Genomic DNA, 27171 nt, shown 5'->3' with positions numbered 1-27171 from the left:
CACTGTTTATGAGAATTTAACCAAATCATTTAACTGTAAACACTTTGAAAGCGCTGCATGTCAGACAGTCTCATTGGAGAGTGATGCCTGACCTGCTTCATGCTCCCTGCATTCTGTTTTGGAATTCCAGGATCTGCAGTTTATTGCTTCAGTAACAGTGAATACTACAGCTCAATAAAATCTCAGGGTGGGCGTGGATTACTTCGAGGTTCAGTGTTGCCAAAGGAAAGAATGTCAGAGTACTGGAACGAGTAGGGTGCAATATAAACACCTGTGTAGAAACATCGGATTGATTGGCCTCTCAGTTCTGTGCAACTCTGGATACACAGCATTGCGTTACGTTGAAACAATGTGAGCTTTAATGTAAATCAGTGGCCATTTTATTAGGTACAGAAGTAGAGCCACATCCATTTCTAGGTTCAACATGTTGTGTGTTCAGAGATGCTCTTCTGCAAACCACTGTTGAAATGCATGGTTATTTGAGCTACTGGCATCTTCTTGTCAGCTTGAACCTGTCAGTCCATTTTCCTCCGATCTCTCTCATTAACAAGACATTTTCACTCACAGAACCACCACTCACTAGATTTTTTTTTGTTTTCTGCAGCATTCTCTGTAAACTCTAGAGACTATTGTGCATGAAAATCCCAGGAGATCAGCAGCTTCTGAGATACTCAGACCACCCCATCTGGCACCAACAATCATCGATTGGTCAAAGTCACTTAGATCACTTTTCCTCCCCATTCTAATGTTTGGTCTGAACAACTGAACCTCTTGGCCATGTCTGCATGCTTTTATCCCTTGAGTTGCTGCCACATGATTGGCTGGTTAGATATTTGCATTTCTGAGCAGGTGTAAAGGTGTACCTAATAAAGTGGACACTGGGTGTATGTTAATATGTGAGTGTGGCTTGTTTTAAAACAGCTTTAATTATAATAGCGGTCAGAAAAATTGCAAACTATTCTATAAAGTTTTCCACAGATTAAAAAAATTAAACTGAAAATAATACTTTGATTTTTGTCATTGTTAATATAAAAAGAAATGTAATAATCTTGCAAACTGAATGATAAGATAAGGAGCTGTTCATTTAACACAGGGGTGCATCAAGGGTTCTTTTCAAAGAGGGTGGTGAACTTCGAATTCTCTATGCCAGATGGTTCTAGAAGTCTTGATCACTAGAAGGGTTTAAGATTAAGGTATGTACATTAATGGAAGGTTTGGGAATTGAGGGCAATGGTAAACCAGCACAGAAGAGGAGGTAAGGCAAGTGTAGATCAGCCATGATCATTTTAAATGGCAGGGAAGGCTTGAGATGCCTGGTAGCCAATTTCTAGTCTTGTTTCCTTCTGTTCTTATACAAAAGCATCTTGGTCAAAACACGATAATGAATTGGGCTCAATAATTGCTTCTTGCCATTTCTCAATTTCTCTGTTTTTAGGTTCTCCGGGACATCCAGGAGCTAAAGGCATGATGGGACCAGAGGGAGCTCCAGGAACTCCTGGACCACGTGGGCCCAGAGGCTTCATGGGCCCCATGGGTCCCACTCCTGATCTCTCCTCCATCAGGAGAGGAAGACGAGGTCCAGTGGTAAGTGGATTCTGAGTATCACCAGGCTGCGTGACAAAGATACTGATCTTGGAAGACACTTCAAAACCAAGACTTGAATTTCCACCACAGATTTTGCAGTCATTTGAATAGTGTCATAGAGCTTAATTAAACATGAGTGAAGATGAGTCATTTACTTTTCCTGATTTTTATTAATGTATTGTTTAAATATTTAAGAGTATAGTAAACTCTAATAATGCAGCCTACTTCAGTCTTTGGCAGTGGTGGACAGTCATATTTTCCAGATATTAGTGCCACTTCCAAACATGATCATAGTTCACCTTTTTTTAAACATTACCTTTAATTTTCTAGTGGGCCAGGTAAGGTTAAAAGGGAGCACAGGATCGAGGGTCATGATGAGGGGGAAGAAAGTGCAGGAGCTGGGACCCTGCTGCGTGGATAGGGAGCTTAGGAAGTGTGTTCTCGATGAGGGGGAAGACAGCCTGGGAACCAGGGCCCTGGTGAGCTGGAACAGAGTGTGGGAAATAGGACCCTGGTGAGTTGGAAAATTACACTCAGCTATAGAGCCAGATCCAGAACCATTGGGAACTCTGAACAGTGCAACAGCAGCTTATTGGAGTTTTACTAAAAATATATCATTTTTGAAAACTAACTTACACTAAAATATATTATTAAACTGGAAAGAGTGCTCAAAATAATTACAAAGGTGTTGCCAGGACATTAACGTCTAGGTTACAAAGAGGTTGGACAGGCTAGGACTTTATTTCTTGGAGCATAGGATACTGAGAAATGATTTTATAGATGGTGTATAAAATCATGAGAGTATAGCAAGAGTACATTCACCCTGCCTTTTTTTCTCCCCCCAGCATTGGGTAATCAAGAACTAGAGGGCATAATTTTATGATGAGAAGGAAAAGGCATCTGAGGGGCAGATAGTGGTGTGTAGATGGAATGAACTGCCAGAGGCAGTGGTGGAGGCAGGTACAATAATGACGTTCGACAGCCAGTTGGATGGGTACATGGATTGGAAAGCTTTAGAAGATTATATGCAAATAGGTTGGAGGGGCATGGCTTTTTGGTTGGCATGGGCCATTTGGGTTGAAGGGCCAGTTTCCGTGCTGTTTCATCCCATGACTCCCCTCCTTCATACTGCACACAATTCTGTCACACGTCCTCCCAATATTGAGTTTTTTTGAAACTGAGAACCTGCTGAGTGAGTTGGAACTATAGCTGCGTTTGAGCATTCACCTATGTCAACTTTGCCCACATTGCCTTCCCTTGAGCCGCTGGGCACTTGCCAAATTTTGTCGCTCAACACACACACAAAATGCTGGTGGAACGCAGCAGGCCAGGCAGCATCTATAGGAAGAAGCACAGTCAACTTTGTACTGTCGAAGGGTCTCGGCCCGAAACATCGACAGTGCTTCTCCCTATAGATGCTGCCTGGCCTGCTGTGTTCCACCAGCATTTTGTGTGTGTTGCTTGAATTTCAAGCATCTGCAGATTTCCTCGTGTTTGCCTTTTCAAATTTTGTTGCTCACCCAGGCTGTTGCAGTATTGCAGCAGCTCTAATCGCAGGGGCGATTTGCTCAGTCCTCCTTACCAATTAATGTAGCAACCTGCCCCTACAATGTATGCTCTCAATTATAATATTATGCACTTTAAATATATCTGTTTCATTTCCAGGGTTCACCTGGCACACCAGGAAAGAATGGAATAAAGGTACAGTATTGTTCAGTTCTTTCTCTTAAGCAACACCTTTTTGTGAAGAATCCGCTTTGTGACTTGTTTCAGGGTATACATTCTTTGCTTCTGAGTTGAATATTGCAGATTAATTAACAATCCAAATTATACTTAAGCATACCTCAGTGAAGCACCATTCAGAAAAGGCCAGTTACTAGTAATCCAGAACTCTGTAGAAATAAGAGGCTTAGATTGAGTGGACATCCCCTAAAGACTTTCTCACAAGGCAGAAATGGCTAATATGAGGTGGCATAATTTCAACGTGATTGGAAGCAAGTATTGAGGGGGGATGTCAGAGTACGTTTTTCCACACAGAGTAGTGGGTGCCAGGAGTTGTGGCAGAGGCATTTAAGAAACTCTTCACTAGACAAGTGGATGATAGAAAAATGGAGGACTACATAGGAGGGAAGGGTTAGATTGGCCTTAGAGTAGGTTAAAAGGTTGACACAACATGGTGGGCCAAAGGGCCTGCACTGTGCTGTCGTGTTCTACGTTCTAAATGGTCTGGGACCAAGATCAAAGCCCATTATAAGAACTGTAGAATTTAAATTCAATGAATAAAAATAAATCTGGAATTGAAAAGCTAGACTCATTAACGGTAGCTACAGAACTACTGGATTAGCATGCAACCCCATGTGGTTCACTGTTGTTCTTTGGAGAAAGCATTTAAGATTTGGTTGATGATTCTACCGAATCAAGAGTAAATTTGAAGCATTATTGCAAGTGCTTAGAATGCAAATATTTTAGCAAGTTACACAGACAGTCTGGTGGCTTCTGAAGATGTGTTTCAAGGTGATTCAGTTTTTCTTCACCCCCACCCTCTCCAAGTTCCTCTCTTGGCTTCTGTCTAAATGAGATAGGTAAGCCATGTTCATTGAATTGGACCCTAACTAATAGATGGGGGTTAATAATCAGCTCCTAAACAAGGATGCAGGGGTGTGTTTGGGTGTAGACAATTCAGTAAAAGCAGATGAAATATTGCAAGATCCTACATAAAAAAAGCTCAATAGGACCAAGATGCAAGAGATTCCACAGGTGCTAGATATCCAGAGCAAGACAAACAAAATGCTGGAGAAACTCAGCAAGTCAGGCGGCATTTATGCAAGAAAATAAACAGTCGACATTTTGGGCTGAGACCCTTCATCAAGACTCATAGGACCAAAGCTGGTTAAGGTAGAAGTGCTGGCCCAGAAACTGGGAAGCAGGCCTCTATGACTCATCCAAGAACCTTAAGTTATAGGGCAAAAAATCATTATCAGTGCCACGTTGGCAGCCTAGATTAAATGCCCCAGCTCCAATCACAAATTTAAATCCCAGCCATCTACACAAGAACAGTGTGGACTTAAGACTGGCATTTGAGCAATGTGTAGTTATGGGTATTATATTGCACTGGGTTGGTTCAGCAACTCTGTATTGTATTGGCTTTGTTATTAGAGTTGGCCATGCTGATGTGATTTACCTTCATCTCCATCTGTTTCAATGCCATTCCTGTTCTGGGCGTGTTGGTTTCAATATGTTGTTCTTTAAAGTTGTCTCAGGTTTCATTAGGCATCGTGTCTGCTTACTATTGGGAAAATAGCAATACGTGCAGTCTAAATATGAGATTGCACCCAGGACCTGCTGACGCAGAGGGTGGGTTATATGTTATCTACTCATGGGAGGTAGGTATTACAGGGAAGATCAGCATTCATTGTCTATTCCTAAAGGGAGTAAGTAAAGTAATCTCTTAAGCTGTTAACGTGGTTTGTTAGTTGGAATACCTTGCTAGGCTGTTTTAGAGAGCATTTGACTAATCATCGCTTTTATTCATTTATTCTTTTCGGCATGGAGCCCAAACCAGCATTTTTGTTTACCATCCTGATGAGTCCAACTAGCCCATGCTGACCAAGATGCCCGTCTAAGCTAGACTTTCCCACATTTGACCCATATCTTCTGAACTTCTCCTATCCATCTACTGTTCCAAGTGTCTTTTAAAAGTTGTAATGTACCTGTCTCAACCACTTCCTCTGGCAGCTCATTCAACATATGGTCCACTCTCTGGGTGAAAAATATGCCCCTCAGGTTCCTTCCTCTTACTTTAAATCTGTGCCATCTATGTAGTCCTTGATTCCCCTATCTTATTCAATGTTCCCCTATAACTCTGGTCCTCATGTCCTGGCAACACCCTTGTAAAATTTCTGGTGAGTCTGAGGGAGAGCTTCTTCACTCAGAAAGTGTGGGATGAGCTGCCAGTGAAAGTATTGGATGCTGCTTCAACTGTAACATTTAAGATAAGTTTGGATAGGTACATGGATGAGAAGGGTATGGATGGCTATAGTCCAGGTGCTAGTAGATGGAGGCAGACAACTAGACTAACAAGGCCTATATGGGCAAAAGGGCCTGTTTCTGTGCTGACGTACTCTGACTCTTTGATGCACATTGCAGGCACAGTGTGCCTATGGTGGAAGGAATTAATGTTCAGGATAATACTTGAGAGGAAAATCAAGCAGGCTGCTATGTCCTGGTTGCTGTAGAGCTCCTTGAGTGGTCACTGGGGACCTGGGGGTTATGTAGGCCAAGCAAGGACAATATATTTTCTTCCTAAGGGTAATTATTGAACCATTCCCATTTTATGATTAATAAGATAGCTTAAAATAACTAACTTTAAAGTAGAGAAATTGAACATATTCCTTTAGTGTGGAACTCTCGATTACTTGTCCAGTAATTCAATCACCTTACTACATTCCCAGAGCTTGCACCTGAACACGTCCAGCACATATCTTAGCATCCACTTCTTCTGACCATTCTTGTCTCAAAGGTTAGTAGCCTATCTTCACAACTTTGCTTAATCCAGGCATTGGATAACCAACAAGATGAAAACTAGATGCTTGATACCAAGTACTTCAAAAAGTAACTTAAATTATCTTTAACAAACAATAGAGAATTTAAACAGACTGGAGGCTATGAAGGTCATTATTCATCCATGCAAAGTGTTGAGTATAACTCTGCTTACCACATGAATGCTAAATATCCAACTTATTTTTAGCTTTACCGATTTTCAACATATGAGATGCTTGTTACAGTTTATTGCTCCTTTACAACCAGTATTTGTTGATATTTTTATTTGGAGTTAATCCACTATGGAAGAATTTGAGTTCCTTAGTGGAGCTGAAATTGCTGACTCCAGTCACAACCCCCTTTTAGGGTCAATTTGTTGTCTTTTCTACAAAAATGTTTCCTTTTAAACATGTAAATGCTATCATTGAAGGAGTATCTTCAATTCAGCATGTGTCCTTGGTGATATTGCACAGCTAGACAGAATGTAAAACAGTACAATAATAGGACAGGCCCTTTGGCCCATTATGTCTATGCTGAATGTGGTACCAAAGGAAGATCAATCTCTTCTCCCTACACATGATCCATATCCCTCCATTCCCTGCATACTCAATTGCCTGTCTGTGGAATTCATTGCCACAGATGGCTGTGGAAACCAAGTCATTGGTATACTTAAAGCAGAGGTTGATAGGTTCTTGATTAATAAGGGTGTCAAAGGTTACGGGGAAAATGGAGGAGAATGGGGTTCAGAGGGTTAATAAATCAGCTATGATGGAATGGTGGAGAATACTCGATGGGCTGAGAGGCCTAAAATTCTGCTCCTATGTCTTATGGTCTATCTAAAAGCCTCTTAAATGCTACTTTCATATCTGCTTCCACCACTAGCAGCCTGTTCCAGACACCTACCACTCTGTCTAAAAGAACTTGCCCCGCATATCTCCTTCAAACTTTCCCCCTCTCACATTTGACATTTCCACCCTGTCTCACTCACATTTTTATGAACTTCTATCAGGCATCCTCTCAGCCTCCGACACTTCAGAGAAAACATCTCAAGTTTGTCCAACCTCTTCTTGTACTTCCTCCCCTCTAATCTCGGCAGCATCCTGGTAAAACGTTTCTGTGCCTTTCACAAGGACTCCACATCCTTCCTGTAACAGGACAATCTGAACTGCACGGAATATATATTTCTGTTCTCAAACATGAGCAGGATGAAACTGTTTATGGATGGCTTGAGAGTCAGCATTTGATTGATAAACTTTACTGGTTTTTTTTCCCAGGGTGAGCGGGGACTTCCTGGACCACGAGGCCTACCGGTAAGATAACCTAGTTTACCTTAAAATAATCAGAATCAGAATCAGGTTTATTATCACCGGCATGTGAAATTTGTTAACTTAGAAGCAGTAGTTCAACATATTCTAGCAGAGAGAAAAAAATAATAATAATAAAGGATAAAATAAAACATAATAATAATTAAGTAAATCAATTATGTATATTGAATAGATTAAAGAAAAACGTGCAAAAACAGAAATACGGTATATTACAAAAAATGTGAGATAGTGTGCAAAGCTTCAAAGTCCATTTAGGAACTGGATGACAGAGGGGAAGAAACTGTTCTTGAATTGCTGAGTGTGTGCCTTCAGGCTTCTGTATCTCCTACCTGATGGTAACAGTGAGAAAAGGGCATGCCCTGGGTGCTGGAGGTCCTTAATAATATACACTGCCTTTCTGAGACACCACTCCCTAAAGATGTCCTGGGTACTTTGTAGGCTAGTGTCCAAGATGGAGCTGACTAGATTTACAACCCTCTGCAGCTTCTTTAGGTTCTGTGCTGTAGCCCCTCCTTACCAGACAGTGATGCAGCCTGTCAGAATGTTCTCCACGGTACAACTTTAAAAGTTTTTGAGTGTATTTGTTGACATGCCAATTCTCTTCAAACTCCTAATAAAGTATAGCTGTTGTCTTGCCTTCTTTATAACTCCATCAATATGTTGGGACCAGGTTAGATCCTCAGAGATCTTGACATCCAGGAACTTGAAGCTGCTCACTCTCTCCACTTCTGATCCCTCTTTGAGGATTGGTATGTATTTCTTCGTCTTACTCTTCCTGAAGTCCACAATCAGCTCCACAATTTAAGACCATAAGATAAAGAGGCAGAATTAGCCTATTCGGCCCATTGAGAACTGCTCTGCCATTCAAATATGGCTGCTTTTTTCCAATCCCATTCTGCTGCCTTCTCCCTGTAATCCTAAATCCCCTTAGCAATCAAGAACCTGTCACACCTTGCCTTAAATATGCCCAGTGACTTTGCCTCCATAGCCCTCTGTAGCAACAAATTCTAGACAGTAGCCACACACTGGCTAAAGATATTCCTCCTCATCTCAGTTTTAAAGGGACATCCCTTTATCTTATGGTTGAGTCTTTGGATCATAAACTCTCCTACTTATGGAATCATCCTCTCCACGTCCACTGTATCCAAGCCTTGAAGTATCCAATAGGTTTCAATGAGACCCCTCTTATCCTCCTGAACTCCATTGAGTACAGGACCGGAAACACCAAACACTCCTCATACATTAAGCTTTTCATTCCTGGGATCGTGCTTGTGAACCTCTGGATACTCATCAGGGCCAGTGCATCTTTCCTTAGATACAGAGCCCAAAATTGCTTGCAATATTCCATATGCAGTCTGAACAATGACTTATAAACCTCAGCAGTATATCCTTGATTTGATGAAAACCTTTTGAAGAATTTATGGAATTCATTTGTAAAATTAATTGTATAAGTCCCAAGCTTTAATTTTGGATACGCTCACGACAGACATGAACAGTGATGCCCTCAGTGGAAAAATAACTATCACACCTCCCTGTTTCAGCGTCCAGACTAGGGTGCACTAGCCAGAATGGCTTAGATCATATTTAGATTTTGAATTAGCATTCTTGGGTTGTGGACTTTGAGAGTTGAATTAGCTCTGCAGCATATAAAAACAGTTGGGCATAGTATAGTCCCAGTGCAATGGTTAAGCTAATGAACAAGCAAACCAGAGGCTTGAACTAACAATCTGGAGAAATATTTAAAAAAAAACAGAAAATGCTGGAAGAGTTAGAATTTCAGGTTGTATACTGTATACATTCTCCGATATTAAATAGAACCATTGAAACAGACGGCAGGTCAGGCTATATCATTGGTGGGAAGAGAAATAATGTCAAGGTTTCAGGCTGAAGAACCTTCATTTGCTGAGTATTTCCAGCACTTTCTGTTTCTATTTAAGATTTCCAGCATCTACAGTTTTTTTCAATTTTCAGAGACAAGTTCAAATCCCATTGTGGGAGAGATGGAATTTAATTTCAGTTAAAAATAATATAGAAAAAAATAATTAAAGAAAATATTGTCTTGATGGTGACTAATGTTAAGGACTGTTGTAAAACCCACCTTGCTCACTAACGGCCTTCAGGGAAGTAAGTCCATTGTCCATAGCACTCCACATCTGCTGCGGTATGGGTGGCTTGTAACTATAATGACCTAGTGGACCTTTTCATTGTTTCATAACTTTTCTATTACTGCCTTGGTTGAAGAAGCTAGCTCGCCATTATCTTCTCAGTGGCAGATTGAGATGGGCAATAAGTGTTGGCAGTTCCCATGGCAACGCATTCTGATGAATGTACTATGGCTACAACCAGAGTTCATGGGTTAAGGGCGAAAGGTGACAAGTTTACCAGGAGGGGAAACTTCTTCACTCAGAAGGTCGTGGGAGTGTGGAATGAGCTGCCAGCAGAAGTGGTGCATCCGAGCTCGATTTCAACATTTAAGCGAAATTTGGATTGGTACATAGATGGTAGTGTTATGGAGGGCTATCCTGGTGCATTTTGATGGGAGTAGGCAGTTTAAATGGTTTTGGCATGGACTAGATGGGCTGAAGGGCCTGTTTCTGTGCTGTCCTCTTTTATGACTCTAAATGGATGAATAGAAAGATCCATTCTGCTATCCAGCTGGATTGTGCCTAATTTCTCTAACTCCACCTCATGTTTACATAACTGTCTCAACTCTTGCCTAATAATCTCAGTTATGGCCTCTTAAGCTGACATCTCCTCTGCCCTCTAAGTGCGAAAATGTGTTTCCTAAGTTTGGAGCGGATTTCAGGGGAACTTTTGAGTGTCAGTCTGGGAATAAGCGAGGAAAGGAACATCGAGTGAAATAAACTGAAATTGGAATATTCCAGGAGCTATTCTATGAGAAACAGATGGAGTGTGTTTCTTACTCATAGTATCTGGGATGAATGTAAATGCTCCGTGTATTTCTAAAGAGGCTTAACATACCCTAAAAAGCATAAATAAGTATAACCATCATAGTCAATAAAAACATAAAAGCCATCAATATCAGTATGAACAATAACCTTTACTGGTTTAATCCAGTACAAGAAAGTTCTTCTACACCTCCAGCAATGCTCACCCTGGCAAAGCTCGGAAATAAAACTAAACTCTTTGCAATCTTGGTGTCATATTTCATCTTCAGACTGGCTTCAGGGAACATATCCACACCATCTCTAAGCCCTTCTGTTCCGACCTCTGCAGCATTCGACTCTGTCCCATCTCTGTCTCAGCTTGCCGGCTGCTGAAACCCTCGCCCAAGCCTTAACAACCTCTAGAAACATCTATTCCTGGATGTCATTCCAAGGTATATTTTTTTTCTGCAACTCTCTTTACTATCTGCAAACTGCAGCTCATCCAAAACTCTGTTGCCTAAGCACTAACACATCATCTCCCGCTATACCTGCTAAACGACCACTGTTGTCTTCTGCTGAATTAGTGCCCTGACTTTAAAAACTTCACCCTTTTGACTGATCCCTGTATGATCTTGTCACTTGTTATCTTTGATATCTCTGTGCACCTCTCACTTCAGCTATCTACTCATCCCCAAGTTTATTTGCTCTAACACACACAGTTGACCTTGCATCTACCATATTCCATAAACGTTGGTAGAAGGAACAAAGGCATGGACTATTTTCTAAATGGAGAGAAAATTCAGAAATCAGAGATGCAAAGGGTCTTGGGAGTCCTTGTGCAGGATTCCCTGAAGGTTAACTTGCAGGGTGAGTTGGTGGTAAGGAAGGCAAATGCAATGTTAGCGTTCACTTCAAGTGGACAAGAATGTAAAAGTACAAATGTAATGCTGGGTTTTACAAGGCATTGGTGAGCCTGCACGTGGAGTATTGTGAGCAGATCTGGGCTCCTTATCTAAGAAAAGATGTTTCAGCATAGGAGAGCATCCTGAGGAGGTTCACAAAAATAATTCCGTGAATGAACGGGTTAATGTATGAGGGGTGTTTGATGGCTCCGGGCTTGTACTTGCTGGAGTTTAGAAGAATAATGGGGGAATCTCATTGGAACCTAGCGAATATTGAAAGGCCTAGATAGAGTGATTGTGGAGAGAATGTTTCCTATAGTGGGGGTGTCTAGAACCAGAGGGCACAGCCTCCCTTTAGGACAGAGATGAAGAAGAATTTCTTTAGCCAGAGGGTGGTGAATCTGTGGAATTCATTGCCACAGACGGCCTTGGAGGCCAAGCCAGTGGGTATATTTAAAGCCGAGGTTGCCAGGTTCTTGATTAGTAATGGAAGCGGAGATTACAGGGAGACAGCAGGAGAATGGGATTGCGATGGATACTAAATCAGTCATGATGGGGTAGTGAAGCAGTTTCAATGGGCCTAATTCTGCTCTAAATAAACCTCTCCATCTTGTATTCCTCCTTTAGGAGATTTGTTTGAATCCACCTCTGTGACCAAGCTTTTGGGTATCAGAGTTTTAGATATGAATGAATGGGTAGCTCAGTAGCACAAACTTTAGAGGAGTTACTTCACAACTCCAACAACCAGGGTTCAATCCCAACCTCCGTGACTGTATGGACTTTGCATGTTCTCCCCACAGCAGCATGGGGTTTCTCCTGTTTCCTCCCACATCCCAAAGACACGCAGGCTGGTATGTTAATTGACAGCCTCAAATTATTCCTGGCATTTGTGGTAGAATCTGAAGGGAGTTGACGGGAAAATGGATCAGATTTTTCTGAGTGTGCTGCATAGACTCAATGGGCTGAATGGCCTCCTATGTCACAATAAATATGAATCAAGGGATGTATGACCTGCGCATGAAAATGGCACTAAGGGTAAAGGCTCATCTTTGATGTGTTTGAATGGTAAAGCAGGCACTAGAGTCCTACAGATCTAATTCTGTCTCATTTTATGTTCTTAAACTTAATGTAAGCCCGCTTCAGTCTGTGAATACCCATTTTATGTACAGCCTGTATGTACAATCAAGTATTTGTAGACCAGTGGGATGCACTTGCTGACTGCTCTAAGCCTCTTCTGCCAGGTGGGAGCGAATCGCAGACTCTTTGCTGATTTGTGAACTGTTGCTGTGGTCACGGTAACGGGACCTTGTTGGAGCCTGTCGAGGGCCACCTGTATCTCCCTGAGCTTCTCTTATATTTATTGCAAAGTTGGTTATGCTTATTTCTGTTCTTTAGTGTCTGTCGAGCCACTAAGGAAATAGATGAAGTATTTAAATTCATCCCAGATACTTTGAGTAAGAATCAACTACCATCTTTTTCTCATGACGTAGCTGCCAACATCAAACCACAAGGTACCAAATGACGTAACCCTAACAGATCAATGTAATTCTCAGTATCATATTTAATTTTAATGACACGCCGATCAAGTTGTTTGATTCATTTTGTTACATCAGGGATGGTGCGAAATGGGAATTAAAAAAAACAGCAGATACGGGAAATCTGAAATACAAACAAAAATATTGGAAACACTCAGCAGATCAGACAGCATCTGAAGGACAGTCTCAGATATAAAACGTTAACTGTTTCTCTTTTCACAGATGCTACCTGACCATAAGACCATTAGTCCATAGGACATAGGAGCAGAATTAGGATATTCAGCCCATCAAGTCTGCTCACTATTTCATCATGGCTGATTTATTAATCCTCTCACCCTCATTCTCCTGCCTTCTCCCTGTAACCTTTGAAATCCTTAATAATCACTTTAGAATGGACATTGTGACACATCATTCAGAAACTATTTATTAAGCAAACTTTCACAAGGAGGTCCAATTAGGGTCACGGTAGAAGTAATCACAAGGACAAAGAGCAATTAATTCTTTATTTTAAATAGTAACAATTGAATCTTGAATCTTTAATCTTGCATTAGTTTTTAAAAAATTATTCTGTTATAAGAGATACAAATCAGTCATTTAATTAGACGCTGGGACAAGTTAAAGAGGATGAGTGCCTGTTGCTGTTGTTATTCTTTTGCTCCAGAGGATGACTCCGAATCATGGAGCTTTTGTATGAAGCTCAGATCAGATGGTAATAGGTGAACAGTCTCAGAAGAGTGTTGGGTTGAACAGAGTTGTATTCATCTGCCTACCACAGTCTCACCTGCCCACACTTAGCTGGGCTACATCCGGAGCTGTCCAGAATCTGCCTTTTAACTGTCGTCTCTTGTTCATTTAAGCACTGTGCCTGTCATTCTAGTTTTAATAGAGCATGCACATGCACGATGTGGGTTAGGTGTGTGGTGTGCCGAATGCATATTGTCAATATGACACATGAGTATTACTGCATTGTGTTGTGTGAGTGTGTGAGTGAGAGAGAGACCTTTCATGCAATTCCATTCTACTGAAGATTCCACACTTAAAGAACCTCATCGATGTCATGAGACCCAGAGAACTTCCAGCATTTTACAAGGTTTACTTTATCTAAAGATGGCAAATGATACCCGTGTACAGAGTTGCGTGATTCTGCACCAAAAGCAGAAGACTTTTCTGCGGTCTCAACAACATTGACACAAAGGCGACAGCTGCTGCACCTGGAAATACTTTGTGTTCTCTCCAGTTTAATGCAACTTTGATGTTACACATCATAGATTATTGTCATGCACAAGTGCCTTTAACTTCAACACAGGAAGTCTACAAAAGCATGGAGATAAAGCAACAACAGAAATGGAATTTTGAAACAAGTAGCACAAAGGAAGGTCAGGCTTCTGAGCATGAGCTATGTGTGAAAGTAAGTACTCAATACACCACCCATAGACAGAGGCTTTAAATATGACATCTTAATTATTTGGTGGCAGTGACATCACATGCTCAATGAACGTAATTGCTGTTTCATTCCATCATTCCACGGTCAAAGTCACTTCGACCACATTTCTTCCCCCATCTTGATGTTTGGTCGGAACAACAACTGAACCTCGTGACCATGTCTGCATGCTTTTATGCACTGAGTTGCTGCCAGGTGATTGGCTGATTAAAGATCTGCATTCACGAGCAGGTGCACAGGTGCACCTAATAAAGTGGCCAGTGAGCGTAAGCTGAAATGCTTTCCAATATTTGCAGCTGATAGTGCATGGCTAAGTAGGAGTCCAAATGTGGTTAAATACATTTCTGATTAGAAAATAAAAGAAGTGAGCACAATCCACCATTGCTGGACAAACCTAAATATTCCTGGACATTTAGAATGATTTAGCATCATTCTAGGATGTTCACCATCCTAACATGCTTCACCATGTGGTTTGAAAACTGTACTGCGGTAGATAGTAGGGCTCTACAATGGATATTTAAAACAGCCCACTGGCACCAGCCTACCCATCACCAAGGACATACATACAGAAAAGTGCCGGAAAAGGCCAGCAGTATCATGAAGGATCCCATCCACCCTGCACGTGGACTGTTGGTCCCACTCCCATCAGGGAAAAGGCTACACAGCATCCACGTCAGGACCACCAGACACAAAAACAGTTACTTACTGTACCCCAGGTCATCAAGCTGATCAACATCTCCACCCATTAACCCACCCCACCACTATCACTTTATCATTTCCTGTCACCTTATGTACCTAGCATCACTCGATGTATAAACAGTTTATTTTTATAAGCTAATCTTATGTATTTATACTTAATGTGTTCTTTATGTGTTCGTTATGCTATTTGTGTTTTTTTATGCGGTATCAGATACAGAGTGAACTATCATTTTACTCTCTTTGTGCAATGGTTGTGTACTTAAGGTTGTCATAGCGGAAGAAGGTAGTGGAGATAAAATCCCACTGCAGTACTTATTAAATGCTCCCAATGTCGGGCGTCTCAAGTAGCCTCTGACAACTAAGTCCAGCTGCTGGCCTGACAGGGGAAGGGGCAAAGGCTGGTTACTGGCGCATTAAAACCAGTCACTTCGGCCGGATGGGGCTCATCAGCAGTGGTTGGCAGCTCATCTAGGAGAAGGAAAACTCTGATCTCAAACTATACCCACTCATGGGGAAGGCTTCGGTTGCAATCTCCCAGGAAATATCTGGAGCTGGAGTCCCTAAGGCAGTCCAACATTGAACTCAACACTGATTGGCAACTCCTGCGATGCCGCTGGTGCCAGACTGTGTTGATCCCTGCCATTCCTTTGGATTCATCAGCTGTGTGGAGAGAGGGAGCTTGCTGCATGGGCAACAGCTTGCTCTCCATATCTTACAGCCCAGGCTTGTGATGCACCATCAATAACTCTCGGAGACGGGAGGTGAACGATAGGCTTTTATTAGCAGCAAAATCGAGCACAGCATCTCGGACACTGGGGTGGGGGGGTGGGGAGCAATGCCTCCAATCGCCTTTATACAGGGGTCTGTGGGAGGAGCCACAGGAGCAGTCAGCAGAGGGGCTGTGTCCAGACAGGTATACATAGTTTACCACAGCTTGTGTTTCACGTAGACAACTAGGACACAACGTCCATGGTCAACCCTGACCAATAGAGGGCCCACTGATGAATGACAATATGCAGTCTTGAATTTAAATAACCACTTTAAGGGATCTGATAAGATAGGAAGGGAAACTATTTCTGTAGATTGGAGAGTCAAGGATCAGGGCCGTGACTTTTAGTAAAATGTATCTCAAGGTAGTATATGGTGACATGTTATATACATACTTTGATAATAAATTTACTTTGAACTTTGAACACTTGATCTAAGCATTGTCAGTGCGAATTCAACTATAATTTAATGCACAATAGAATTACCTACTTTCACGTTGTATGACGGATATTTTGGTCTTGCTCATCCTGATTTGCTTTGCTGGCTCCAAACTCTGTTCCTTATCTCACTCAACTCACAGTTACGAAGAAATCCCTTCTCCTGCGTGTAAGTTTCTGACACACATCGAGAATAAACCTGCACTTTTAAGATCTGAAATAGAAAGAATAAACCACTCACTTCAGTAAACAGAAAAGCAGGGTGTTGCTGTGAAAATTGATCATTGAATGTTATTGGATAAATCTATTTTTCAGGGTCCCCCTGGATCATTTGATTTCCTCCTACTGATGATGGCTGACATCAGACATGATATAATCGAACTGCAGGAACAAGTATTTGGTGAGCGACGGGGCATCACTCTTGACACTCTGCCCCTGGATGCACAAGACATGGGATCAGGGCAGGAGGAGATGTTTTCCACAGAGTCTGCCAGTAGCAACAGGTGACTGGATCTTCCCTGCTCTAATGAACATGCCTTTGTCTTGTATTCTTATAAGACTTGGTCAGATCAATCAATCTCCACGGATTGTGCCACGAACTACTTACAGTATATAAATTGATATTTTATATAGCTGGTGTTTGTTTGTTTCCAAGGTGGAAAGCTGAATTTTTCTGCTATACATTCAATCCCCCTGGCAATCCTGTCTGTAATCACTCTGCCCTCCATTGCTTACCTCAATAGTTAGAAACCTTCTCCCTCTTTATTTTATTTAAGGATACAGCATCACTACAGCCCCTTCTGGTCCAATGAGCCCACTCTGCCCAATTACACCCATGTGATCAATTAACCTACTAACCCAGGCAACACACACAGAATGTCAGAGGAACTCAGCATCTATGGAAAAGAGTACATTTGATGTTTTGGGCGGTGGCCCTTCATTAGGATTTGTTTGTGATTGAACCTACTAACTCATAAGTCTTTGGGATGTGGGAGGAAATCGGAGCACCCAGAGGAAACCCATGTGGTCAAGGGGAGAACGTACAAGTTCCTTACAGTCCGTGGCAGGTATTGAACCCAGATCACTGGTGTGGTGAAACCTCACACTAACCACTACGCTACTGTGCTGCCCTTATTTAGCAAGACCAGCTCTATCTCCCTTCCACCCTCTCTTCTGCTGATGTTTGGCTCAATAGCCTGGATCTGATTCCAACTGGAAGCCTTCTCGACATCTTCTGCCTTTGATCACATCATCCATCTTATCCTGTTCAGATGCAGCACTTGGAAGTTTTATTTTGCCACAAGCTGGTTGGAAATGACTCCGGCTGCCCTCTGCCCCCGATCGTTGGCTGATATCAGCCTTAGCTGAGTGGGTAGCGCTCTCACCTCTGTGTTAGGAGGCTCTCATTGCAAAGGCCAAACAGGCATTTGCAGGCAGACATTTTAAAGCAATATTCAGAGAAGACATCTGACCCTGGAGACATAAGAGACCGCAGATGCTGAACTCTAACAGTCTGCTGGAAAAACTCAGTGGTTCAGGCAGCATCTGTGGGGAGGGGAAGAGGAAAGAGAAGGAATTGTCACTGTTTCAGGTCAAAACCCTGCAGGTTCTTTGCCCTACCACCCTCCCCACAGATACTGCTCAATCTGCTGAGCTCCTCCAGCAGATTGTTCGTTGCATTATCCATCAATAATTGATCCCTCTCATGTTTTTAAAAGCTGCATGACATGATGCTCATACCTCCACCTTGCTGACAGATTCCCTGGTCATTATCACACTGCTATTTACAGGTGTCTCTCTGAGTGCCCGTTGAACACTACATTTCCTGCAGCAAGGGCAAAGTATTCAAAAGGGCTTCTCAGGCTGAGAAAAAGCTTCAGGATATTCTGAGCTCATGAATCATTACTACAAGAAGAAAAGCTGCCCTTGTATTTTTTTTGCCAACTTTCCTTCCAGTAGCAAATCAATGCAGCTGCCAAGGCTTTAGAGCTCTGGAATTTCCTCCCTCTTTCCTCCATTAAGAGAGTCCATTAAAAAAAAACCTGCATCATTGCCAGAGGTTGAACGTCATCTTACGTGGCTAAATGGCAATTGCTGAATGACTGGACTTCTTTCAACTACTCCTTGCAGTGTAGGCCTACATTTAAATGGTGCCACAACAATGAATGGTCCTTTTATTTAAAACAGACATCTTGGAATCATTTAATGTACTTTCCCTGTGGTGAGCAGAGAGAGTGAGGTTGAAATGATCTCAGGACTGAACAGCCACTGATTATAGTTATCGGTGGTTTTAGGGAATCATAAAGGAGTCCATGGTTTTACTGAATGAACTGAACAAACACAAAATGCTGGAGGAACTCAGCATGTTAGGCATCATTCATGAAGAGGAATAAACAGTCGGATCTTCAGACTGAAACCCACTGCCCTCCACTCTCTCCCCACCAATCCCAACCTCGCTATCAAACCCGCAGACATGTGGGATATCATTGTGGTCCGGGGGACTGACTTCTACCTTGCTGAGGCCTGGTGGCAATTCTCAGACACCCCCTCTTATAAACTCCTTGAAAAGGACCCCTCTCGGGAGCATTAGGCCATCGTCTCCTGCACCATCACCAACCTCATTAACTCCACAGAGCTCCCACCAGTTCCCTTACCCAGTACTGATCATTCCTACCTCATGATTTGAGAGTTAGCGGGCAAAAATTTAAGGGTAACACGAGGGGGAATTTCTTTACTCAGAGAGTGGTAGCTGTGTGGAATGAGATTCCAGTAGAAGTGGTAGAAGCAGGTTTGGTATTGTCATCTAAAGTAAAATTGGATAGGTATATGGACAGGAAAGGAATGGAGAGTTATGGGCTGAGTGCGGGCCAGTGGGACTAGGTGAGTGTAAGTGTCGGCACAGACTAGAAGGGCTGAGATGGTCTGTTTCCGTGCTGTAATTGTGATATAGTTATATGGTTACCAAATAAGCCCTGATGAAGGGCCTTGGCCCAAAACACCCACTATTCATTCCTCTCCAAAGATGCTGCCTGACTTGCTAAGTCCCTCCAGCATTTGTGTTTGTTCCTCTGAATTTCTAGCATCTGCAGAGTCTCTCATTTTTGTGTTGTTGGATGAATTGTCCAGCTTAGATCCACGTCTCAGTACCTCAACCCCCCCCCATAAAACTTATTTATTTCCCTTCAACCATATGACCAATAGTTCAATGGTTCCATTTAATATCAGAGAATGTGTACAGTACACAACCTGAAATTCTTACTCTCCACAGACATCCATGAAACAGAAGAAAAACCCCAAAGAATGAATGACAGGAAAATGTTAGAACCCCAAATACCCCCTTCCCTCCCACACACAAGCAGCAGCAAAGCATCGATCCTCCCCATTCCCCTCCTCCCACTTATTCCAGCAGAAAGCATCAGCCCCCACCACCACCCACCAAGCATTAGCAAGCCTCCAAAGGCCACAAGCTACAGACCGTCAAAAACCACTGCTCATCCCTAAAGTTTGATATCCCACAGGCTCTCTCCCTCTCACTAATGAGGGAGAGAGAGGTATCACTCCTTCCACAGCAAGTGGGGGGGGGGAACAGCTCACTGTTTCGATGTTACAGTCTGCAGCGCTGCTATATTTCAAATTTCCAATGAGACGGCCTGACAGAATCCAAGACTGAAACCTCTTAATACGGTTTAGTCCTGATCTTAATACCTAGCATGAATTTTTTTTTCTCTGCTAGCTTTGTTTCCCTAATTTATCACAAATTGATTAAAATGTCTTAAATAACATGAGAGAGCAAACACCTGAGCTCAGGTGAAATTTTGGACCAGAAAAATTGACTCTGCTTTTCTCAAGATACTGTCCCACCTGCTGTTTCTTTTGCAAATTCTCAGCATCTCCAATATTTGCTGTTTAAATGTTTAAGTGTGAAAATTAGAGTGCATTAGGTTAAAATCATCCCCCATGATTTGCACTATTATCCATGCATTGGTTGGTTTTGATTTCATATCTACTATCCCTTGCTAATGACATGGTATTGGAGTCCTGCTGAAGGGTCTCGGCCCAAAACGTCGACTGTACTTTTTTCCATAGACGCTGCCTGGTTTGCTGAGTTCCTCCACCATTTTGTGTGAGTTGTATTGGGGACATGCTGCCTACAGATTACCTACACTATACATCCACTTTAACGAGATTATTTACTGTGCACATAACAGGCAATTTTTTCACAAATTTGTGTGTGAATATTTCTTTGTAAAGTATACGTAGAATTGTTACAGCCCAAAAGAAGGTCCTTCAAATCTCCAAGTCGACACTGGACTGCTAATGTCTTACTTCCTCCTTTTTGGAGTTTTTAATTTCACTTCCGTTTCAACATTTGCCATTGCAGCTGCACTTCACATTTAATTTGTTGTGAAGGCACGTTGTAACATTTTATAGGACACTGTAAATGCAAAGGGATTTATATCAAATTTACCTGGATAATTTACAAGACAGTTCGCTGACCACCTGATACCGAGTTTAAAAGCTGTGCGTGGATTCTTGCTTCTCAGTAGCCAAGGCACTCAAGTGACAGAATACTCCTTTGAACAAAACAAGCTGGCCTATTTAATAAAGCAGATAAAAAGGGAAACCTGTGTGTGTTTATTAAACTGCGCACAGCTGCCTGCAGTTCTGCCGAAGGCTAAGGAAAGCGCTTGCAGTCCATTGAGCTACTGTGCAGACTGTCCCATAAGACCTTAAGACATAGAAGCAGAATTAGTTCATCTGGCCAATCAAGTCTGCTCCACCATAGCTTTATCGCAGCAGATTTATTATCCCTCTCAACCCCATTCTCCTGCCTTCTCCCCTAACCTTTGATATCCTTACTAATCAAGAACCCATCAGCCTCCGCTATAAATACACCTAATGACTTGGCCTCCACAGCCATCTGTGGCAATGAATTCCACAAGTTCACTACTCTCTGACTAAAGAAATTCCTCCTCATCTCTGTACTAAAGGGACTTCCCTGTATTCTGAGGCTGTGCCCTCTGGTCGCACACTTACCCACTATAGGAAACATCCTCTCCACATCCACTCTGTCTAGGCATTTCAATATTCAACAGGTTTCAGTGAGATCCCCCCCCCCCCTTCTAAACTCCAGCAAGTACAGGCCCACAGCCATCAAGTGCTCCTCATACATTAACCCTTTTGATCCCAGGGTAATCCTCTGGGCCCTGTCCATTGTCAGTACATCCTTTATTAGATAAGAGGCTCAAAACTGCTCACCATATTCCAACTGCAGGCAAACCAATGCTTCATAAAGCCTTGGAATTACATCCTTGCTTTTATATTCTATTCCTCTCAAAATAAATACTAACTTTACATTTGCCTTCATTACTACTGATTCAACTCCCGAGTACCTTTGCTTCTCTGATTTCTGAATTTGCTCATCATTTAGAAAATAGTCTATGCCTACATTCCTTCCACCAAAGTTCATGACCATTCATTTCCCTACATTGTATTCCATCTGCCACTTCTTTGCCCATTTTCCAAATCTATTGAGGTTTCTCTGCAGACTCTCTGCTCTTCAACACCTACTACCTGCTCCTCCTCTTACCTTTGCATCCTCTGCAGACGTGATCAGTTCCATCAACCAGATCAACAACAAAATGTCTCCACAACATTATTTGCTACATCCTCTAGGTGAACCATTTTCTACTAATACACACAGCTTTTTTCAATAACAGAAGCACACAGCCTGCATTCTATTTTCGACCAGTATCCTCTCTTGATTTCTGTTGTCAAGATTTCTGGTCAGACTTCTTTGTCAATACTTAGTATAAAAATTGCTATGCCAATAATTTGTTTAGTTTCTTTTGCCACTATGCAACTTTAGCTTCAGACCTGCCTCTCATCTTGTACATACTGTAAATAATATCTCATAATTATCAAATGATTGTAGGAGATATCACTGACAATGAGCTATATCTTATAAAGATTTTGCAATGGATGTTATGTTTATGACACAAAGTTGTAACTGTTTTCCTGTAAAATATACAGGTGATTGTCCTTGTCCTTTACGTAATGCTTTAAGATCATTTGTATATCAGGTTCTAAGGAATCTTTATGTTTGAATATGCATCTGTGTACTTACAGAATGAAAAATATACTCAGGTATTTTTGTATCTTTGCACTATATTCGATAAAGAAGGAAGGTCATGTGGGAGGAAAGGGCTAGGTTGATCTTATAGAAGGTTAGAAGGTCAAAGGCCCCTGCTGTGCCATGATGTTCAATGTTCTATGGATCTGTTCAGAAATTATTTGTGTATCATCCTCTTTTGTGCCTGTTGAGTTCATTTGAACCTTCTTGAATTACAATCATTTCCCTGAGACTCCAAGTTGGGAGAAGAAGGAAGAGGAACAGAAAAGCATCAGAGAATTACTGTATACTCTTTACAACTTTCACTATCACTTCCATCCTGAATAATAAGTAGTTATAGACCCACTCTGGGCAGCAACAAGATGCTGCAATGGACTCAGCATCGCAAATCAGAATGTGGGAGGGTGGGAGTGCTTCAGTGTCCACACTGACCAATGGGACCAGCTCAGACTGTGATGTCTCTTGTGGTTCAGCTCATTGACAGTATGCTTTTTGGATCGAGGATCTTCAACAGGCAAATTTTGCATTGAATAGTGGGCAGAACATTGCATCTAAGTGTGGTTAAAACTAGGGAAGGGGATTTCCTTCCAAATGCATCACCCAAAACTACAAGTAAAAATATTTGACTACCGTCGTTAGAGCTATGAAGTCGACAGCACTAAACAAGACCATTTGGTGCAACATCTCAATGCTGTCTCAAAAGAAACCTTTATTGACACTAATACCACTTCTTGGTCGACAGCTTTGGCATTGATAGTTCATTAAATTTTTACTGATTTTTCTTTATATAAATGGTACAAGGTTGAATGCCACACTACTCTCTTAGGCAGCAAATTTTAGACCCCCCCCCCCCACTCTGGGTGATGAAAGTACCCTTCTCAGTTGCCCTGTTATCACATCGATACCCGAGCTGCACTGTTTCACTATCTCACTGCATTGCATGTAAGGAATTATTTTCCAAAGGTTATTCTCGGTATAAATTGTTAATCCGGTCACATATTATAAATGGGATCAGCCAACACCTTGCAAGACCTATCATTTAAAACTGTTTAGTACTGTTAGGTAAACATTCTTTTGTATGATTAAGATATTGTTAAGCATGTAGTGGTAGGATTCAGATCCAGAGACAATGTAAGAGCAAACATATACGTCCAATTCAGTATGGTTTGTGATTTCACTTGGAGGAGAATCTACAGGTGACGGTGTTCCTATTCCCCTGCTGACCTAGCAGTCTTGTGGGTTAATGAGGAGACTTTGCCAAAGTTCACTACATAGGCACTAGATAGTGCCTGACATTGTACTTTGATGTGAAAAGATACCCAACTGTTTGATATAAGAGCTGATAGAATCAAGACCAAATCTAAATCGCAAATCTAGCACACCCCCAATTCAGTTCAACGTGCCATTTGGTTAACATTTTCAAAAGTTTGATACAATATATAGCATTAAGTCTAATGTGTGCACTTATTGTGATAAATATCCATATAAGCAGTCACTTTTGTTGTACCCCCTGTGAGGCTGAAGCATCTTATTTTAGCATAGAACATAAAAATTTACAGCACATTACAGACCCTTCAGCCCACAATCTTGTGCCAACCATGTAACCTACCCTAGAGAATGCCTAGAATTTCCCTAGCGCCTAGCCCTCTATTTTTCTAAGCTCCATGTACCTAAGAGGCTTTAAAAAGACCCTGTTGCCGCCAGCAGTGCATTCCACGCACCCAGAACTCTCTATGTGAAAAACTTACCCCTGACATTCTCTCGGTACCTATTTCCAAGCACCTTAAAAACTATGTTCCTTCATGTTAGCCATTTCAGCCCTGCAAAAAAGCATCTGGCTATCCACATGATCAAACTTTCTCAAAGAAATATTGGTTTCCCAAATTGGCTCAGTTTCTTTTTCAATTAATTGACAAGTAAGATAAATAATGTCAGAAAATATGACTTAAAAATGCCAAGGCCAGCTATCATGTGCTCTCTGATACTGACACACCCAGAAAGTCTAATTGGTGTTCACGCTTGTATAATGCTAATCCATGACAACAATATATCCAGGTGTTGTGGCTGTGTTGTTAGTGAAAGCAGTTTGGGGATTCAAGTCTAATTCCAATCACATGAGTACAAAGAATCTAGGCAAGCTGTCCAGTGCACATGTTGAGGGTCCCACATTGTCATAAGAACAATCTTCCAGACAAAGTGTGAAAACGTGGCCCCAGCAGAACCCATGGTACTGATTTAAAGAGCTGAATCTAGGGGGAGGGTGAGCGTTCTCCCTCGAGCCTTTGCAAAAAATTATTTCTCAATAACATAACCAAACAAGATTTGTCTTAATTTCATTCCTGTACAGTAAGTGGGACCCTACCGTTTACAAATTGACTGTGGCATTTTCATCTTTAACAATGTCAATATTTCCAAATAATTAACTGTCTGCACAGAACTTTTGGAAGCTCTAAAATAATATAAAATCAAGTTTATTTTACCTTTCTATACTGTACATACGTGTCTGTACACATGCAAGCACTATATAAACACTCTTGTGCAGATTTCAATTCTGTGAACTCACATATACATACGTGTTTTTACATGTGCACTCACAGTAAAAGTGAGAAATCATGAAATAGCAATAAAAAAATTGTCAAAAAGAGAATGGTCGGGGTACCTCATCAATCTGCTCCTCTGAATACACGGGAATGAAGTCTGATCAGTTCATTCGATTTGCGAAAGAGGTTAATAAAGATAGTCCGGTGGGAAGGAGATACAGAACTGTCGGTGTTATTTCAAGCAGAAACACCAACAGATCAATCTGCATCACAATCTGTATTACTCAGCCCTGTTAAGTTACATTCCATGGCTGACAAATTTTGGAAATGGAACATTTTTCAAAGGAGTTTTATCTACCTTTGCATATCTGCTTGCAGGTCTCGATCCATTTTTCACCAGAAAGCTCTCTGCCTTTTTTCCTAAAGTTATTAATAAATGTAACAACTTATTGTTACATCTTCTCCATGGTGCGAATGATGGTTCATTTTCTAGTGTGAATTCTTGCTTTAGACCTGCTGCCTTATCACTGAATATCCATCTGAACTTCAAATTTGTTTTTATTTTAAGGGTCTAGATCTCATCTCTTGGTGTCCTTTTCATCATGAATTACCCACACTTGGCCAAGTAGTCATGTGTGAATTTATAAAGATAAGCGTTATTTGTCACGCTTACATCAAAATACAGTGAGATGTGTCAATTGTGTCAAATCAAATCAGCAAGGATTACGTTGGGGACAGCCTGCAAGTCCTGCTATAGCATACTCACAACTCACTAATCTTAACAAGCCTTTGGAATGTGAGGGTAAATGAGAGCACACAGAGGAAGCCCACACAGTCACGGGGAGAATGTACAAACTCCTTACATGCATCGTTGGGAATTAAATCCCGTTCAATGATTGCTGGCACTGTAAAGCGAGCGCTAAACACTACACGAGAGAACATTCCAGCTGCAAATTGGATACTGGCCCCCTACAGAATCCCAGTGAGATGGCTTTGCTCCTTTAGTAGGCCACTGAAGAACATCCCTGAGACTCAAGCACAGTGAGAATGGCATGAGGAACACACTTGGAATGTCGGCTCTGATGTTATCCTGCATCAGTTGTCACAGGAATTTACAATGACCATCTCCACAGGTTCACATGAAGGCCAACGTTCTGTAAATTCCTTTAAATGAATGGTCATAATACTTGTTTACCCCACAAATTTCTATCAATTCACCATAGAAAACTTTCCCGGCTTGGTACTGCTCTGCCATGAATGCAAGAAACTGAAGAGAGTTGTGGACACAGCTCAGCTCATCACAGGAAGCAGCCTCCCCTCCAGGGACCCTGTCCACACTTCCCACTGTCTCAGTAAAGCAGCTAGCATAATCTGAGACCCATCCTATTGGACGGAAGATAGCACCAGGCTCAATGACCGCTTCTATCCCATTGTTATAAATTATTGAATGGTCTCCTAGAACAATAAGGAAGACTCTGGACCTCAATATGGCCTTCGCACCTCTTGTCTGCCTGCACTTTCTCTGTAACCGTAACGCTATTCTGCATTCTGTTATTGCTTTTCCTTGTATTCACAATGCACCGTTGTGTTGAACTGATCTATACGGATGACATGCAAAACAAGTTTTTTTACTGAACTTCCACATATGTGACAATAATACATGTGTGAGAGAGAGGTAGGAGTGTGGGAGAAGGGAAGAGGAAGAAAGAAAGAGGGAAGGGGAGAGAGGGGGAGAGAGATAGAGGGAAAAGGAGGACAACAGAGAGGGGGAGACTGGAGGGGTTGAAAAGGGTTGGAGAGAGGGAGAAAGAAAGGGGAGGTGAGGGATAGGGAGGAAGGGTGAGGGTGAAAGGGGGAGATGAAGGGATTAGCAGAGAAATGTGGGGAGAGAAAAAGGGGAGGTGAGGGATAGGGAGGAAGGGTGAGGGTGAAAGGGGGAGATGAAGGGATTAGCAGAGAAATGTGGGGAGAGAAAAAGGGGAGGTGAGGGATAGGGAGGAAGGGTGAGGGTGAAAGGGGGAGATGAAGGGATTAGCAGAGAAATGTGGGGAGAGAAAAAGGGGAGGGGAAAGGGGATGGATTAAAGGGAGAGTATCATTGGGGGAAATGGGCGAGGTTAGAGAGAGCAGGGGAGGAAGGGACGATGAGGTAGAGGAAGAGAATAGAGGGGAGAGGGGAAGAAGACAACCAAGGATCAGTTGATAGCTCTCCTGCTTCACCATTTTATCATAGACTTGAAGTCTGACATGGCAGTCAGGCCGAGAGATTAACACTGAGCTATGAAACCACAGTCTCATTTGCCTGAAGATTCTGAAGTACAATATAGAGTTAGAAAGAGCTCTGCTTGTGTAATAACCAAACTTAATGAAATACATCAAAT

General features: G+C 41.9%; 1 protein-coding gene and 1 long non-coding RNA gene across 3 annotated transcripts in view; one reads left to right on the top strand and one right to left on the bottom strand.

The window, feature by feature from the left end:
* LOC140714321 (collagen and calcium-binding EGF domain-containing protein 1-like) overlaps positions 1-22264 on the top strand; it is a 176862-nt gene extending 154598 nt beyond the window's left edge. The window contains exons 8-11 of the mRNA XM_073025473.1: positions 1436-1584; positions 3250-3285; positions 7398-7433; positions 16434-22264. Of these exons, the coding sequence (XP_072881574.1) occupies positions 1436-1584; positions 3250-3285; positions 7398-7433; positions 16434-16625 (413 nt within the window). The 3' untranslated portion in view covers positions 16626-22264. The remainder of the gene's footprint in view (positions 1-1435; positions 1585-3249; positions 3286-7397; positions 7434-16433) is intronic.
* Positions 1-27171, bottom strand: part of LOC140714322 (uncharacterized) — a 118046-nt gene that overhangs the window by 65218 nt on the left and 25657 nt on the right. For both annotated transcript variants that reach the window (XR_012095858.1, XR_012095857.1), the window contains exon 2: positions 16171-16332. This is a non-coding gene — a long non-coding RNA (uncharacterized lncRNA). The remainder of the gene's footprint in view (positions 1-16170; positions 16333-27171) is intronic.

The sequence above is a fragment of the Hemitrygon akajei genome, chromosome 21 (assembly GCF_048418815.1).
Source record: "Hemitrygon akajei chromosome 21, sHemAka1.3, whole genome shotgun sequence".
Lineage (NCBI taxonomy): Eukaryota > Metazoa > Chordata > Chondrichthyes > Myliobatiformes > Dasyatidae > Hemitrygon > Hemitrygon akajei.
Note: the sequence above shows the minus strand (reverse complement) of the source record. Positions and strands in the feature narration are given on the sequence as shown.